The 17,714-nt window shown below is 36.6% G+C and overlaps 1 protein-coding gene across 8 annotated transcripts in view; it reads right to left on the reverse strand.

Annotated features, from left to right (window-relative positions):
* Nucleotides 1-17,714, reverse strand: part of GRID2IP (Grid2 interacting protein) — a 149,376-nt gene that overhangs the window by 67,702 nt on the left and 63,960 nt on the right. For all 8 annotated transcript variants that reach the window (XM_074280038.1, XM_074280034.1, XM_074280033.1 and 5 more), the window contains one exon: nt 535-789. In XM_074280038.1, the coding sequence (XP_074136139.1) occupies nt 535-789 (255 nt within the window). The remainder of the gene's footprint in view (nt 1-534; nt 790-17,714) is intronic.

A 17,714-nucleotide genomic window follows, 5' to 3' on the forward strand; every position in this document is an offset into this window, starting at 1 on the left:
AAGCTTACTTGGAAATATGAATTCAAACTCAATTTGAAGTAAAGGCTGGACAGCTCACTTCAGAAGTCGGTCATATACATGTACATAAGTGTGCATTGGGATCTCATATGTATATATGGATTGAGTCATGATTTGATGGGTGAAACTCTAGAAAGTCAAGAAACCCATTACACTATCATACTGGAACTATAGACACACACTGTACCCTATATTCACCAATACAGAATTTTTGAGCTAGAAAAAACTTAGGAGGCCTTCTAACCTATCTTCATTAGCTTCCACTATCAACTGACATAACTGTGTGCCCATATACTCATTGTAGCCCCAGCTCACATTCCTCTCAACAACAGGTCTTCCTATTGCTCCCTTCCTTCTTAGTCAAGCCCCCAGCACCCAAGGTTGCTTTATCTCCTACTACAGTTGGGAATCAGAAAGTATACTCATTCCTCAGAGCTCATCCCGACCATCTTTTTATTACTTTAAGTCCTCAGGACTATGGAAAAACAGCCTGGGGAAATTAAAAGCAATCATTACCTGCGGGCAGCACCTGAGCCTACTCGGCTGGCAATAAGCGAGGTGGTTTTCCTCAATCCCTTCCCCACTTCTTCTGGACCTCGGGGCACTGAGCTAGCCCGTGTGGACACCATCAGACGCTCAGGGTGGTCTTCACTGCGGCTACGGCGGAGCCGGTGTGTTTGTTGCTCCCTTTTGGTCCGGCAGAGCTTGCTGATGAGACTTTGGGACACAACCTCGTCAAAACGCTGCCGATGCTTCTTGGGGATGAAAATCCTAGTGAAGATGAGTGGACAGTGAGAAAAGAGACCAATTCAGGCTTAGCCCAGAGACAGGGAAGACAGGAAGTGTGGTTTGTAAGGGCACTGAAAAAGACAGGAAGATGGGACTTAGTACTGTACATAGTGATTAAATTATCAGTTTCTCAATAATAACTTTCCCGTGGATATTTTCAACATAAAGAAGATCCAACTCACTTCCAGTTGATCAATGATGGACAGAAACAACTACACCCAGAGAAGGAACACTGGAATCCAATTCTTAACGTGCAAGAAGAAAATTGGATTTACACACAGATATTATCTAGGTTATACTGTAACACATGTAAAATGTATGGGATTGCCTGTCATCGGGGGGAGGGAGTAGAGGGAGGGAGGGGAAAATCTGGAAAAATGAATACAAGGGATAATGTTATAAAAAAAATTACTCATGCATATATACTGTCAAAAAATGTATAATTATAAAATTAATAAAAAAATAAAATAAATAATAACTTTCCCACAGTCCTTTAAGACTTACAAAGGCCTTTCCTCACAATAACACTCAAGAGTAAGTAGTATAATTATTACTATATCCATTTTATATTTGAGGAAATGGAAAGTCAGGGAAGTTACTTTCTCTGCACATGGTTCCATAGCTAGCAAATGTCAGAACCAGAATTTTAATCAATGTTCATAATTCCAAGTCCAGTGCTCTTTCTCCTACACCATGCTGTATTTTAATACAAGTCTGTCAGCTTCTCTAGAGTACCACATTAACCTACTGGTGGAAACTGGGAAGTTAGAGCACCAGGGTATCCGTTCTATTTGAGTAGGTACAATTAATGTTCCTCCTGGAAAGTTCTTTCTCTGTTAGGTGATGATAGGACTATGTCCCTAGGGTAAGGCATATTTGTGGGCAATAGTAATTATATACCTTCACTACCCACCTAGGTTATAGCTGACAGAAATTCATTTCCCAAAACTGCTATTTTCTTATATTCTACAGAGAATAACTTTGGAATATATAGATTGTTAGTGACTAGAGCAATTCATTCATTACTATTGATCTCCTTGTGGAAAGAAAAATCACAAACCTTTACTAATTATCTTATTATTGTTAAAAAAAATACATTTAAAAAGAGTCATATCATTTTATAATGCTTTAAAAATAACTGTAAGACAAGTATGAAAGTATCATTACTTCCATTTTGCAAATAGGTAAAAAGTTGAGTTATCCTGACCAAGGTCATATAACTAGTAAGTGGAAGATCTAGGATTTGAACCCAGCTCCTCTGACGAATTCTAATGTCGTATCCATTACTATATTATCTAATAGACTGTCAAAGGCTAGATGGCAAAATGAGCAGAGAGCTGAACCTGGAATCAGGAAAACTCATCTTCCTGAGTTCAAATCTGGCCTTAATTACTTACTAGCTATGTAACAGTTTTGCCAAGAAAATCCTAAATGAGGTTATGAACATTTGACACAACTGAAAAATGACTGAACAACAACAAATATTTATGAAATAGGCAAGTTTTAAGGAAAAAGTATGTTTATATATATATATATATGTACATATATGTGTATGTATTATGATAAGCTGCTAGATAGCTTTTCTGAGAGTTGCTATAGTAAGCACAGAGAATTTACTTGGAAAGAGAGGAACACTTAAAAAGGTTCCTTGAAGCCAACAACTATGTCTTTGTCATCTCTATATATGCCATAATATCCAAGTTAGAGCCTTGCCCAAGATAAAGCTTAAATTTCTCTAGTTGCTATATCAATCAAGGAAAGTTAAGAGAAAAGAAGCACCTACTGTGTGCTGAAGCCACCATTAGGCATTATGGGGGTGACAGGGATGACTAAAACATAACCCTTGACTTCAGGTATTTTATGTCAGTTAGAGGCAGGAAGAATGGGAACTCTTAACTATGATGCCACAAGATCAAACTAAGATAGAAAAGATCTTGAAATAGTTAAAATATTTGCAAATTGGGCCTGTTTCATTCTTTGTCTTTGGCTCCCTAGTGCCTGGAACACAGTAAAAACTTGTTGACTGAAAACTTTTTGAGATAGTGCTTAGCCCTAGATGTGACCAAAGTAGTGGAAGACCCTTACTCCAGCTTCCTACCCTCAGGGAAGCAGTTCTGGAAGCCTCAAGGCCTGCTGTGGAGGTAAACAGGAACCAACTAGTAAAAGGAAATTAATAGTGTGATGCTGGAGAAATGGAGGCAAGATAGAGATTAGAGTTTTTAATCTTTTATTTGGATTTCTGAGAGGGAGAGATTTTCTGGGACCAAAGGATCCATTTTGGTCCCAGGGCTGATGTCTCAAAGCATTCAGCAGCCAATGTGAAGTTCCAATGACATATATATGTGGCTCTAAGATCAGGGTAGACAAAGAAAGGGATGGAGTCCGAACACTGGTAAACGATGGGAATTTTCAGTCAGGCACCATCAATTCAGTTCTGACAGGTTGGGGGTAGGACCATAATTTCTTACAAATTGGGAGGATTTAGGAGATGTCCAGAGCTGGGAAGTCTAGAACTTAGAGATAGAGGATTAGGACTGAGATAATTAGGGTTGTAGCTGGCCACTCTGACATGCCAAAAGATAAAACTCTAGATATCCTGCCTCAGATACCTAATTATCTAGAGTTTTATCTTTTTCTCCCATGATTTTGTTCTCAGTGTGCTATAGGAAGCAGGGACCAGGATCCCTAAAGCCACAGAGTTGGCATAGGATTTCAAACAGTTATTTCATTTTATCCTCACAACACCTCCCTCTCCCTTTCCCCAAATATGTGGGACAGTTATTAATATGCCTTGTATACGTAAGAAAATGGGCCTTTGGCCCCGCCAAAGTGATCTGCTGCACACTTAGCAGGAGAGCCAGGATGAGAATCTCAGATTCTCAGAGGTGGAAAGGGCTTCAGAAGGCATCGAGGCCTATTAGTCACAGCATAAGAGTCCCCTCAATAGCATTCCCAAGAAGTTTCTGCATCAAACCCATTGGGGAGGCCTGGAGTGCTCTCTTCCATATACTTTTATTCTAGACTAGAATGTCTAGGAGGAAAAAGTGTAATGGTAGAAAGTGTCAATAACTAAAAAAAAAAAAAAAATTCACAGAGGACTGGGAAAAGATCAGCTTATTTAAAGATCATTGATAAAAGAAAAGCAGTTAGGGCGTGCAGTGAATAGAACACTGGACCAAGAGTCAGAAGATTGAAGTACAGAGACTTAATAGCTGGCCATGTTGGGGAAATCACTTAAACTCTATCTGTTCCCATTTCCAAACTGTAAAATGGTGATAATGGCAAATGAGATATCATCTGTAAAGCACTTTTCAAACCTTAAAGTATAATACAAATACTAGCTAATACTAATGTTATTGTTATCATCATCATCATAATTATTATTATTTATAAAGCAGTTACAGTCTCGTGCTTTGGTCAGACTGTACATAAAATGCTATGAAAGTGATGGTATAAATTAGCTTCTAGTTTTTCATATGTATGTCTTCAATTCAGTTCAACAAGTATTTATTTAGAGACTATGATAGTATCAGGCATTGTGTACTGGGGACAAGAGGAGCTTACATTCTACTGGAGAGAAACAACTTGTATGGTTAAATAAATACAAAATAGAAACAGTCCTAACAATTGAAGAGAACAAAAATATCCTCAAGATAGCTAAGTGATTTGGAAAAATGAATACAAGGGATAATATTAAAAAAAAAAAAAAGATAGCTAAGTGATGCATTTCAAATGCATTTCTGTTTCAAATCCAACCTTGGACATTTCCTAGGTATATGATCATGGGCAGATCTTTTAACTTCTGCTTTCCTCAATTTCCTCCTGTAAAATGGGAAAATAATAGTATCTACTTCCTAGGGTTGTGGTGAGAATCAAAAGAAATAACATTTTTAAAGTACTTTGCACCACGCCTGGCACATAGTATTATATAAATGTTAGATATTTGTTAGTAGTAAAAAAACCTAAATTCATGCCCCTTGAGGGCAGGCCCTTGTTTCTTTTTGTCGTTTTTATCCTCAATGTCTTCCTTATATTTAATGTTCTTTAAATTGAATTTAATCCACATCCTTTTAAGATAATCTGAAAATATCCAAAATGCAATGTTTAAATAAATTATGACACATTAATGTAATGGATTATGATAAAACATTTTTTGCTCCTTAATGAGGTCACTGTAGGAGCACTGGCTATTGTACTTTATTTGAAGATGATTGTTGTTGTTCAGTTACATCCTATTCTTTGTTATCACATTTGCAGTTATTTTTTTTTTTACAAAGATACAGAAGTAGTTTGCCATTTTCTTCAACAGCTCATTTTGCAAATGAAGAAACTGAGGTAAACAGGGTTAAGTGATTTGCTTGGTGTCACACAGCTAGTAAGCACCTGAGGCTGGATTTGAACTCAGGTTCTTTTTATTCCAGTGCTGGCACTTTATCCATCGTGCCATCTAGCTGCTCCCCTATCCCACCCTTTTAAAGGAAGGATTGGAATCTGTGGTCCAGGGAATATCCACACTGATGAGATCATAGATGACTCAGAAGAACAAAGTACCAAAGAAGGAATTAATGGCTATGATCACATTTTCCCACTTGAAACAGATTCCAATGAATGGCTTCTATGGCCTGGGACCTAGGAATGCAGTCAGGATCAGGACATGGATCCCTCATGTGGTCTCCAAATATTTTTCATGGAGGACTTCCCACAATGGAAATCATGTTCTTGTTTAGAGCTTGTCAACATCTAAAGTAAACATTGTTAATAGAATTGAACAGAAGAGATAACATGAAGGACAAAAGGCAGTGATTTCTGTCTTCTCCAGATACCATTGCTTAGTGAGTCCTAATAGTAAGGAGGGAAAGGGAAGAGAGACTCAGCTATTGGAAACCAGAGAAAGTTTAAGGAAGAAAAGTGTTTAAATAACAATTCTGATTTGGGTTTTGCTACTTTACCATTTTAAGCTTCCAAAAGTAAATTCAAAATTATCTTTGTACCTTCAGAGAATTCAGGGACTTTTTAGTTTTCTAGGACTATTGCTTATGTTTCTTTTTTCAGATCTTCTATCTGGAGCAACATTATTTCTAGCAAGTTATAGAGATTAATTTAGATCAGATATAGGAAAAAAAATTGGTTTTAGTTCTCGGGTGCTTTTTTTTTAGTGGTCATCTCCTCTGTGGTCCAGAAAATAATTTTATACTTTCTTGATAAGTTGCTGTGCCTGTGGCATTTAGAGATTTTTGGAATAAGAACAGATGGTGACCTGTTAACGATGGCTAATCAGATATTATGAATTGAAGATGGTAGTAATAGTTTTCTCGGCAAACCACAGCCTAAGTAAACAGCATATTATGACTAATAGTTTACTTATCTCTTCTTCTCTTTCATTTTTCACTTACTCTTGATCCTCCATCATTAATATAGATGTTTCTTTCTCCCTTATCTTTGGCCAAAGTAGGAGTCCTAAAGCATGATTTTGGCTTCAGGTGTATTTATTTACTTAAAAATTTAAATTGATTATTCTAAACTTCAAAAATCAGTGAGAATATTTTGCATTTAAAACTAATGGAAATTGTTTTCCATTTGTTTGTGACTTTACTTTTTGCTACAGTGATTGTTTGAGAAAAGTTCTTGACCCCTACTTTAAATTATTGTTTTACTTTAATACTAGCTACTATCAATCATTATTTGAACATTTATTATGCAATTATTATATATTATGCACAGAATAAATTAGTCACTAAACCCTTTCACATATTGTGAACCCCACAATGCATGCTCAAGCCAAGGTCAGAAGGATTAAGTGATTTTCTTTCTTTTTTCCCCTCAATAGCATTTTATTTAGGCGATTTTCAAAATGTCAAAACTTATAAATAATTAAGCTTTGTCTTGAACCTAAATTCTAAGTTTGATGGTTTGGGTTTTTGGGGTTTTTTTTTGCCATATTATACTGGATTTCTACCTAGCCTAAATGATTTTTAATGTATTTCACTACGCTGAAACAAACAGCTTTGTATTTAACACAAAATAAATTAGCCCTAGGTCACTCTAACAAAATAGTATAATTCAAGAATTATGTTTTAACTAGACATAAGAAGTCAATTAAGAGTTAGATAAATACTCCTGAGGATGAAGGATAGAGAATTTTATCTTTCAATTTAATAAGCCTTTATTAAGCATCTAGTATGTGATGGGGCACTTGCTAAGTACTATAGAAATACAAAAACAAAAACAAAACAATCTCTGTTCTCAAGAAGTTTACAATTCTAGTTGATGAAATCTACTTGATGGAAACAACATTTACACAGAAAAATAATTACATGATATACATAAAATAGATTCAAAATAATTGGGGAGAAAACATTAGCAATAAGATGGATAGGGTAGGGAATTAGGGTAGACTTTGAGCTGAGCTTTGAAGGAAGTAAGGGATTCTGTGAGGCAGACTTGAAAAGGGAATATATTCTAGGGATGCAAAGATGAAGAGGTAGGAGATGGAATGTTAGGTACAGGGAAAACAAGCTGGAAGGTAAAATATTTGAAGAAAAAGAATGTGCATTTTTGGTTTTCTTCCCAGGTTATTTTTACCTTCTGAATCCAATTCTTCCTTTGCAATAACAACAACAACAACAAAAATTCGGTTCTGTACACATATATTGTAACTAGGATATACTATAACACATTTAATATGTATGGGAATGCCTGCCATCTAGGGGAGGGAGTGGAGGGAAGGAGGGGAAAATTTGGAATAGAAGTGAGTGCAAGGGATAATGTAAAAAATTACCCATGCATATGTTCTGTCAAAAAAAGTTATAAAATTAATTTTTAAAAAAGAGATACTAGAATAGTTTGCCATTTCCTTCTCCAGCTCATTTTGCAGATGAGGAAACTAAGATAAATAAGGGTTAAATGACTTAGAGCCACAGAGTTAGTGTCTGAGGCCAGAATTGAACTCAAGAAGACAAGTCTCTAGGCCTGTCACTCTATCCAATATCCCATCACTTAGCTAAACAGTCTTGCACATAGTTGGAGCTTAATTATGTTTGTTGATTTGAACTGGAAGAGCTAAAATGACTTCCCCCTACTAGGAGGCTAAGATTCTGAGATTTCATATTAAATTTTTGAAGATTTTTCTTCTCCAAGATGTCCCTCTTATGAAACATTAACTTACTCTAAAAGTAACACTAGAGACAAAAGTTTCTCTTTAGAGAGTGCTTCAATTTGACAAAATGTTTTACTTAAAACATTTTTTAAAAAACAATCCTGTGGAATAACTAAAGCTACATCCTATCAGTAGCTAACATTATTGTCCCCATTTAAAAATTAGGAAACTGAGCCCCCAAGGGATTAACTGATTTGCTCAGGGCGTGGATACTAGGTAAAGGCACACTGGAGTTTGAGCCCAAGTCCCACCATCACCACCCCTACCACTACCACCACTATCACTACTACTATTACCTGATAGCATAGAATATCTTTCAGAAAAGGGGCATGGGAGAGGTGAGTCTAAAGAGAAATGCAAAGGCTTCAAGGTTGAACCACTCACACTCACAGGATGGCCCCATAACACATCTTATTTCATAGATAAGACAATTGGGAGCCAGGTCAATGAAATAACTCATCTAGAGTCACATAGGTAATAATGAAAAGGCTTTTAAAAGTCTTAGTCCTCGGACTCCTAAGTTAGCACTCTCACTATAGATGGAAGGATATCATACATAAAGTCAGGGAACTTGGGGGACTGAGTCCAGGCCCTGTTATGTATCAATTATAAAATCTTGGACAAGTCACTTAGGTTGTCAACTTCAAGTAAACCTATGTGTAAAATGAGAGTGATTAACATTTGTACTAGTCCTGTCTGTTTCTCAGGGTTATATCTGGGAAGGCATCTTATAAAGTATAAAATGTTATGGAAATGTCAGCTATTATTGTTATTTTGATGATTCCAATCTTCCTTTTCTCCCTTTCAGCAAAGCAAGTGAGAGTATGAGTCATTCTCAAAGGAGACAGGGTCCTTCCTGTGGAACCCTTCTGATTAATGAACTGAATAAATGAGATAGTCTACAGTTTGATTAATTTCTTCTCCTGGAACCTATTCCTTTTATACAGCAATAACTTTCCACTCCTCATTCTTGTCCTTGAAGTCCTTATGTATCAGATGTACTTAATATTCTTCTTTCTCAGTGTTTATCTTCTTAACAAAAGGTCAGCCTTCTCTGTGTTCTCTGCTGAGCCAAGTTAGACACAGTGGGTGTATTGAATTTTTTAAAAAGACTTTTCCCTCAGAAAATCAATTCCTCCTTGTGCTTTAAATGCTCTTGGGAGGATATTATGTACAAGCCATGAAACTGTAGGTATCATTTTTCTCTTCTTTGTACTATGGACTATGATTCTCAGATTTAGATTTGCTTGGGAAGAGTTGAAATTCATGGATGAAGATGTCAAAGCAGACCTAATGCATAGCTTTTCCCAGATCTGCTAACATCTCCGTCTGTAATCTAATAATTCTAATCATATAGAAGAACCATTCTTTATGGAGATTTTAGGGGGGGATGTCTACTGGCATAGTAGAAAAGACCACTGAGGAAATCTTCAACATAAAGAAGATCCAACTCACTTCCAGTTGATCAATGATGGACAGAAATAACTATACCCAGAGAAGGAACACTGGGAAGTGAATGTAAATTCACTACTGCCTATCTACTCAGGTTACTTATACCTTCGGAATCCAATTCTTAACGTGCAACAAGAAAATGGTATTTACACACATATATTGTATCTAGGTTTTATTGTAACACATGTAAAATGTATGGGATTACCTGCCATCAGGGGGAGGGAGTAGAGGGAGGGAGGGGAAATTTTGGAAAAATGAATACAAGGGATAATGTTATAAAAAAATTACTCATGCATATGTACTGTCAAAAAAATTTTATAATTATAAAATTAATTTAAAAGAAAAGAAAAGAAAAGAAAAGACCACTGAGCTCTAGTCTTATCCAGGTCATTTATAAATTATGTGACTTTAGCCATGTCGCTTCACTTCTGAGACTCAAGTTTACTTATCTGTAAAGTGGGAAATATAATGTTTAATCCCTATAAGAAGATTATTGGGAAGAAAGTGCTTAGTAAACCATAAAGCTTTACAGAAATATGAGCTATTATTATTATTACTGTTATTGTTATTTTTTACCAACCCCAAGTTCTCTTTCCCTTACCCAAATCCTATCTATCCAATTCATGGATAGCTAAGAGCATGTTAGTATGCATTTTTGTTAACTGTTTTTTCATATATACATACATATATATACACATATATATGATATATAATATTAAATTAAAGATGTTTTATTTTATAATACATTTTAAATGTTTTATTCCAACACTCTCATTTTACATATGAAGAAATTGAAGCCCTCAGAAATTAAGGCAATGTCAAAGACAAAATTGAATCCAGCTCTTCTGACTCTTGAATCAGTAGAGCAGAGTGGATAGAAAGCTGGTTCAAGTCCTAACTCTGACACACACTAGACAAGTCATTTCTTAGAGCTCAAAGCAACTCTTTTAAGATTGTTAAGTTTCAGAAAAATGGGCCATCTTAAACAGGTTAAAAGGATTTGGAAGTCCCCCCAAATAATGGCATCACAAGTCTAGACCGTATTCCAATCAATATTTATTCTAAACCACCAGTTTAAATAATGTTTATTATCATTACCACTTAGAGATGGGAAAATATTCAGCAATATTTAAATAAATACATATATCTAGACTTAAATTAAATACCATAGAATCATAAGATTTAAAGCTTGAAAGGGAACAGAATATATAGTCTTATCTCCTAATTTTCTAGCTAAGAAAACAGGCACAGAATGATTTATCTTTGAGTTAATGGCAAAACTATAACTGACTACACCCTAGTGTTTCTTACTCCTGGGACCATAAATTAAACTAATCTGCCTCATGTTTCAGTTTTGAATTTACATGTTGGGGTACTATCTCTCCACTTGGTTAGGAAGACAAGAAGTATATCTTAACTATGTTTATAGAAAATTTTCAGTCTCTATTACAGTGCTCTCTGCATATAGGAGACTCTTCATTCAATTTAATTAAATTGAAGTTATGTGTCAATAAGAAAGTCCTAGGATTGTGAGGTACATAGTTTCTTTATGATAGAATCCTCTGTCCTTTTATATGTTTATTTTAAATCTTGTTGTGTTTATCTGTTTGTATCTTATTTTATCTACTAAATAAGTTTCTTGAAGGCATGCGGATGAGAGCAAAACGGGCAAGATAGGATTGTTATTGTTATTGTTGTTGTAGTTGTTGTTGTTGCTGAGGCAATTGGGGCTAAGTGACTTGCCCAGGGTCACACAGCTAGGAAATGTCTGAGATGAACTCAGGTCCTCCTGACTTTAGGGCTGGTACTCTAGTTATTGCACCACCTAGCTATCCCCCTTTATTTTTTTTTTTGAATAAAAACATGCTGTTTTCATGGCAGAACAGTTTACTTTTTTTTTTCCAAATATGTTTAGACTAGAATAATTTCAATTGCACACATTATAATGAAGATAAAAAGTGTCCGATGGACATAAGAGATACAAATTCAAAATCTTGCCCAGTAAAACAAATGCCTTCGATCAATGAGTAAAAAATCATTTATAAAACTTTAGTGGCTGGGGGGTGGCAAGGTCAAAAGAAAAACCATCAGGAAGGTCATAGTTTATAGCAAGCAAAGATAAAATGCACATACATAGGTGGATTGTATACAAAATTGATACAAGGTCATTTTGTAGGGAGGGCACTAACTGAAGGGATCCAGAAGGATCTCAAATTGAATGTGGTATTTGAGTTGAACCTTGAAGGAAACCAGGGATTATGAGAGATGGAAGTGAAGAGAAAGAGCATTTAAAGCCAATTTGGTTCTGGTTCAGCTTTCTAGCCTGTTGACATGGGACCCTAAGTTCCAGCTAAAATGACCTTTCTGCTGTTCCTCAAGCACATTAACTCTTTCATCTCTTGTCTTTGCACAAGACATATGTGGTTTCCCAGCCAGTGATACTCTCCTATCTCCCCCAGAAATAACTCACTCAATTCAAGTGTCAGTTAAGATGCCATCTCCTTCTAGAGAGAGTTGATGATTCTCTAAGGACTCAGTCCATTCCTACTTCATCCTAGTCACTTTGCATTTATTTTCAATAGTCTATTTTTACTTTTCTATTAATGCATTGTTTCCTGCACTCTTCCTATCCCCTCAGTGGATATAAATCTCTTTTCTCTTATCTCACTGCTTGATGTCTCCCCAGCAGTTTAAAAATGGCTTGCTTGATGGATTGAAAGGAGGAAAGGGAGGAAAAAAAGCCTAGCCCACTCTTCCATCCTTCTCCATTGCTATTCACAAATTTAGAACTTCTGCAAGATTCCCCAAAATGCTTATGCTCTTGAGCCGCCTTGTTAATGGGAAATGCGCCAGTTTAGATAAAGGAAATCTCAGCTGGTTCTGATTCTTTCTAAATCAATTTGCTTCTCTGACTGATCTATAAAATGAAAAGATTAGGGTAAATTATTTCCCTCTCTTCCAGTTCTAGCAGCATTCTAATTAGGAAATCAACTTCATGAGTTTGCAAAATGGCAAGATTTTGTATTTCAAACGCAGGAGATGAATTGGATGAATTCTACTGGGACATGGCACAAATGTGAGGCAACTGAGTGTCACAGTGGCTAGAACCTTAGTCTCAGAGTGAGGAAGACCTGAGTTCAAATTTGGGTTCAGACGGTTAATAGCTGTCTGACTGTGGGCAAGTTATTTAACCTCAATTTCCTTAATTGTAAAATGGGAATAATAATAATAGCACCTGTCTCACAGAGCTGTTGTGAGGATCGAATGAAATATTTGTAAAAGCCCTTAGCACAGTGCCTGGGCCATGATAAGTGCTATATAAATATTTATTCCTTTCTCCATGAAATTACTATTTCATTTTGTCTTTGTAGTTCTAATGTCTGGCACATGGTAAGCTTAATAAACACTTGCAAATTGATTAAAAGCATATGTTCTATAAAAGCTCTGACATCTTATGTTCTATGGTACTATTATAGTAGTGGTAGTAGTAAAATACATATTTGAGTCTAATAACTATAACTCATATGGTGCTCTAAGATTTACAAAGTGCTTGACAAGTATTATGTCGTCTAATCCTTACAAAAATCCTGAGAGGTAGGCACTATTTTTATTTATGTTATTACAGATGAGGAAACTGAGGCTTACAGAAGTTAAGTGACTGGCCATCACATAATCAGGAAGTGCCTGAGATCACATTTGAACACAGGACTTCCTGACTTAAAGTTCAATGGTCTATCAACTCCACCATTGCTAATGTTGGAAAAACCAGGACCAAGGCAAAACATGACTTAAGACTGAGCTGTCATTGAATAGTTCTCTGGCTTTGAGAGTTTGTTAACTCTCTTTTTTTAAGTGACTTAACTCATTTGGTAAAGTAATCCCTAAGCTTTCATCTGGCCCAAAGACCAATGCTGAAATTTCCCCATGTAGGGATTTGGTTCCCTCTGGAGTCTCTAGAAATCATGAGACAAGACGGTTGTCTGGCCTCTTCCAGGCAAAGCAACATTTATCTTCTTAACCCTCTCAGGCCAGGAATGATGCACAAGACCCTTCCATATGTTGCTAACTTCCTGCTGTGCCCTATCATCTGAGTAGCCAGCTGTACCTCTCCTCTGGGGCTATCTAGCCTGATCTGTGATTAATACACTCCTCTTCCAGGAGAATGGAATACCCTCCCCCTTTTCTTTCCAACCCAACTGCACAGCCTCTTGCCAGGCATTTCATTAGAGTCAGAACCAACCATAGAAAGGCAGAAAAAGAGCAGCTTCAACATTTTCTGACCTTGGGAAAGAGTTTTCCAAACTCTGGAACTCAAAGCAATGGACAAATTGATTGGGTATTTTATGGTAAAAATCCCACATCAATGCAATCACTTTTTTTTCCCAGTGAGAATAGTCCAAATCAAAATTAATAACACCATAGAGAATTGACTTTAATTGATGGGATGCCCTATCCCCATGAGACCCGAGGGCAATTATCTTTCTTCCCCACCTTCCCCTTACTAAGTGTCTCTTTCTCACCAGCCCCTCATTTAAAGCAAGTAGGTCTGGAACCCATACTTCCCCCCACCCAGGACTCAGGGGTTCATGGAGGCTTCCCAGTATTCAAGTGTCAGGGTGTACTCCTTCAATAGTAACTCCTTATGTTCTATCATCAGTCTCCTTTCAGTACCTAATATAGGTGTGGAATTTTGGTTTTTTTTTTTTTGCTGAAGCAATTGGGGTTAAGTCACTTGCCCAGGGTCACACAACCAGGAAGTGTTAAGTGTCTGAGATCATATTTGAACTCAGGTCCTCCTGACTTCAGGGCTGGTGCTCTATCCACTGCCCTAGCTGCCCCTAGGTGTGAAGTTTTAAAGATTGAAAGAGGGGGCACAATGGAGTTAAGTTACCCTCCGCCTTCCTGATTTCCCCTTTATCTTTGTGGCATTGCAGTACAGTGGAAAAAATGCAGGATTTGGGGTAAACGGGGAGGCTCTGGATTCAAATCCCAACTCTGCAATTTACTATTCCTCATGACATTATGCAAGCCAGTTAACTCCTCTGGGCCCAATTTCCCTCATTTGTAAAATGAATTATATAGATGAAAAAAATAACACATTCTTTGCTCTAAACTCATCATGTGATAAAGGAGAAAAAAAAAAACATGTATTCAGTAAGGATAATTCAAGGTTGAGTGTGAAACAGCTAAAGAAAAGATCCAGGCAATGTATCCCAAGAATAGATGAGGAGAAAAGGAATAATTCAGCTGGGGCAATTGGGGAAAGAGAGTGCCTAACATGAGCCTTGAAAAAGAAATATTCAAGAGGCTGAGGTGAAGAGGGAATGCACTTCTGTCATGAGGACTGACCTGCATCAGTGGTATCAGACTCAAATGGAAAAGAGGGGGAGAGTGTATCACTGAACCATACATAAAAATCTAGAAGGCCACATGTTTGACTTAGAAAACCGCATATTAACATTATCCAGGTTCTATTGTATTTTTATTTATTTTGTGAAATGTTTCCCAATTACATTTTAATCTGGTTGGGGCAGCTCTCTGAGAATGTTGCCTGTCCCAATAGACCTTCACAATGTGTCTGAAACCTCTGACCCAGTTAATCATGGAAATCCCTTTCATCTCTAAAGCTAAGATGCAGATCACACACACACACACACACACACACACACACACACACACACACACAAAATAAACCAAAAAACAAAAACACACAGAGATCCTTGATTGACCAATGTTATTTTGTATTTTGATTAAATATTTAAGATAAATAATAAAGGTTTAATTTTAATAAATAAAATAAGCTATGAAAATTATTTGTGAAATGTTTTTATTAAAAGAGGGATGGTTATTTTTGTTTAAAAAAAAGAAGGAGCAAAGGACAGCTAGATGGTGGAGTGGTGCTCTAGCAACAGCCATGAAGTCAGGAGGACTTGAGTTCAAATCCAACCTCAGACACTTAACACTTCCTGGCCCTGTGACCCTGGGCAAGTCTCATAATCCTAATTGCCTCTCCAAAATAAATAAATAAAAATTAGGACATCACTATAACAAGTTTGAAAACCCCTGTTAGAATATTAACTCTACAGAATACAGAAATCTTGATCTTGATATTAAAAATCTGCTTTTGCACCTTTTTTGTACCTTCTCCAAGTCTGCTCTTGCTGTGATGTGTTACTAAATTTGTCAAAGCAGGCACACCAAAACTGCTGATGACAAAACAGCTGGGGAAGTTCCCATCATCCTTTAAGATCCCTGAGTCACATCAATGGAGGGACTCCTTGTCTTCCCAACATGCTCGTGTATTAAGAATCTATGATTCCTCCTCTCTAACAGAAGTGACTGAAAGCAACTCAACAACAAAAATATAACAGTCAAACTGACTGCAAGTTATTCCTTGTTACCTGCCTAGACATACTAATAAAAACTTAAACTCTTAGAATATAAGAGCTGGAAATGGGCTTTGGAAACAATAACGAGTCCAAGTCCTTGACTATACAAATGAAAACTTTGGATCCAGAGTAAGAAAATTAAATGAATCTGGAAAATAGAGAGATTTGGTCATTTTCAGCTTTTGTGATTCCTAGTCATGATTCACGATTAACATCTAAATTTTGTTAGCTCGGGAATTAGATTACTGTATGGAAGCACCTTCACTAAAGACCCCATTAATGCTTTATTTTCTGAGAACCTGTGTTCAAATCCACCCTCTGACATTACTGCCTGATCTTGGTCAAGTTATTTATCATTTCTGGTCATTGATTTCTTATCTCTGAAATAAGGGTTTGGAACAAGGGATGTCCCTTTCAGCTCAAACTCAAGACTGATGAAGCCTATGACTTAGTAGATGTGTTCTTAAGTAGATAAACTGCCAAGAGCAGCTAGGTGATGCAGTGGATAGAGGGGCTGGGACTGAAGTCAGGAAAACCTGAGTTCAAATCTGGTCTTAGACTCTTTCTAGTTTCCTCATCTGTAAATGAGTTAGAGAAGGAAATGGGCAAAACATGCCAGTATTTCTGCCAAGAAAATTCAAAAATGGGGCATAAGGAGTTGGACACAACTGAACAACAGGAATAGCTGGGGCATTACAGAAGTGAAATGATTTCTTCTTAGTCCTTGAGACCAGGTCTTCCTGATTCCAAGCCCAGCTTTTTAACCCACTATTTTAGGCTGCCCCTAAGTTATAATTAAATAATATTAATATATGGAAACATAAAATGAGATATAAAAAGAGTTCATTTCAATTTTTTTTTCATTTAACAGATACTATTCTCACTTTTCTACCAGAGGGAGCCATGAATTAGAGAGTCAGCCTCAAAACCAGGAAGATCTGAGTTGAATTTCCAACTCTCGTCTATTCTGAGCAAGTCACATATCCCTGCAGAACTATAGGTACCTCTCTGGAAGTTATATAAGGCATTAGTGGAAGAAGTTTCCTCCCCAGGGAATGTTCTGAACTACTAATATCTGGTCCCTATCCATATCTCTATTTATTGTACTAAATGTACTAATTATTTGGGAGGGGGTAACCATAGCTTTTATACATTGTCAAAACTAATTATGTTAAACATGCTGTGACTGAAACACTCCTGCCCATAGAGCTGAATGGTGATAGTTCTTTAATTGTGAAATTTTAAGACTCCATTTAGAGATTAAAGCCCAAAATCAATTGTCCTACTGATTTAGCCCAGGCTGGGATTAATTTAGAGAGGTCCCAGGCCAAATCTAACTTCCAGGTATACTTTTTCCATTATACTATATTCTGCCCCTTTGGCTTAAATTCCCCCGTAGCTCCTTCAAAATAATTTTTAAAAATTTTTGTTTCTAATAGTCTGATTTCTAACAGTCTGCTTATTTTTCCCTGTCCCCAAATCAAGGATAAGGGTCTTTTTTAAAAAAAGAGATCTTATCACATACTATTTTCCTCTTTCTTTTTTCTTTCCTTCTTTCTTTCCTTCCTTCTCTCTTTCTCTCTCTCTCTCTCTCTCTCTCTCTCTCTCTCTCTCTCTCTCCCTCTCTCTCTCTCTCTCTCTCTCTCTCTCTCTCTCTCTCTCTCTCTCTCTCTCTCTCTCTCTCTCTCTCTCTCTCTCTCTCTCTCTCTCTCCTCCCTTCCCTCCTTCCTTTCTCCAAGTCTTCTTGCTTAAAATGAATAATATGGAAGTGTTGCCTATTGCACAAGTGTTATCTATATCAGATTGCTTACCATCTTAAGGAGGAGGACAGAAAGGGAAAGAAGAATAAAATTTGAAACTCAAAATTAAAAAAAATGCTAAGAATTGTTTTACATGTGATTAAGAAAAAT

This window comes from Sminthopsis crassicaudata, chromosome 1 (assembly GCF_048593235.1).
Source record: "Sminthopsis crassicaudata isolate SCR6 chromosome 1, ASM4859323v1, whole genome shotgun sequence".
NCBI classification, from domain to species: Eukaryota; Metazoa; Chordata; class Mammalia; order Dasyuromorphia; family Dasyuridae; genus Sminthopsis; species Sminthopsis crassicaudata.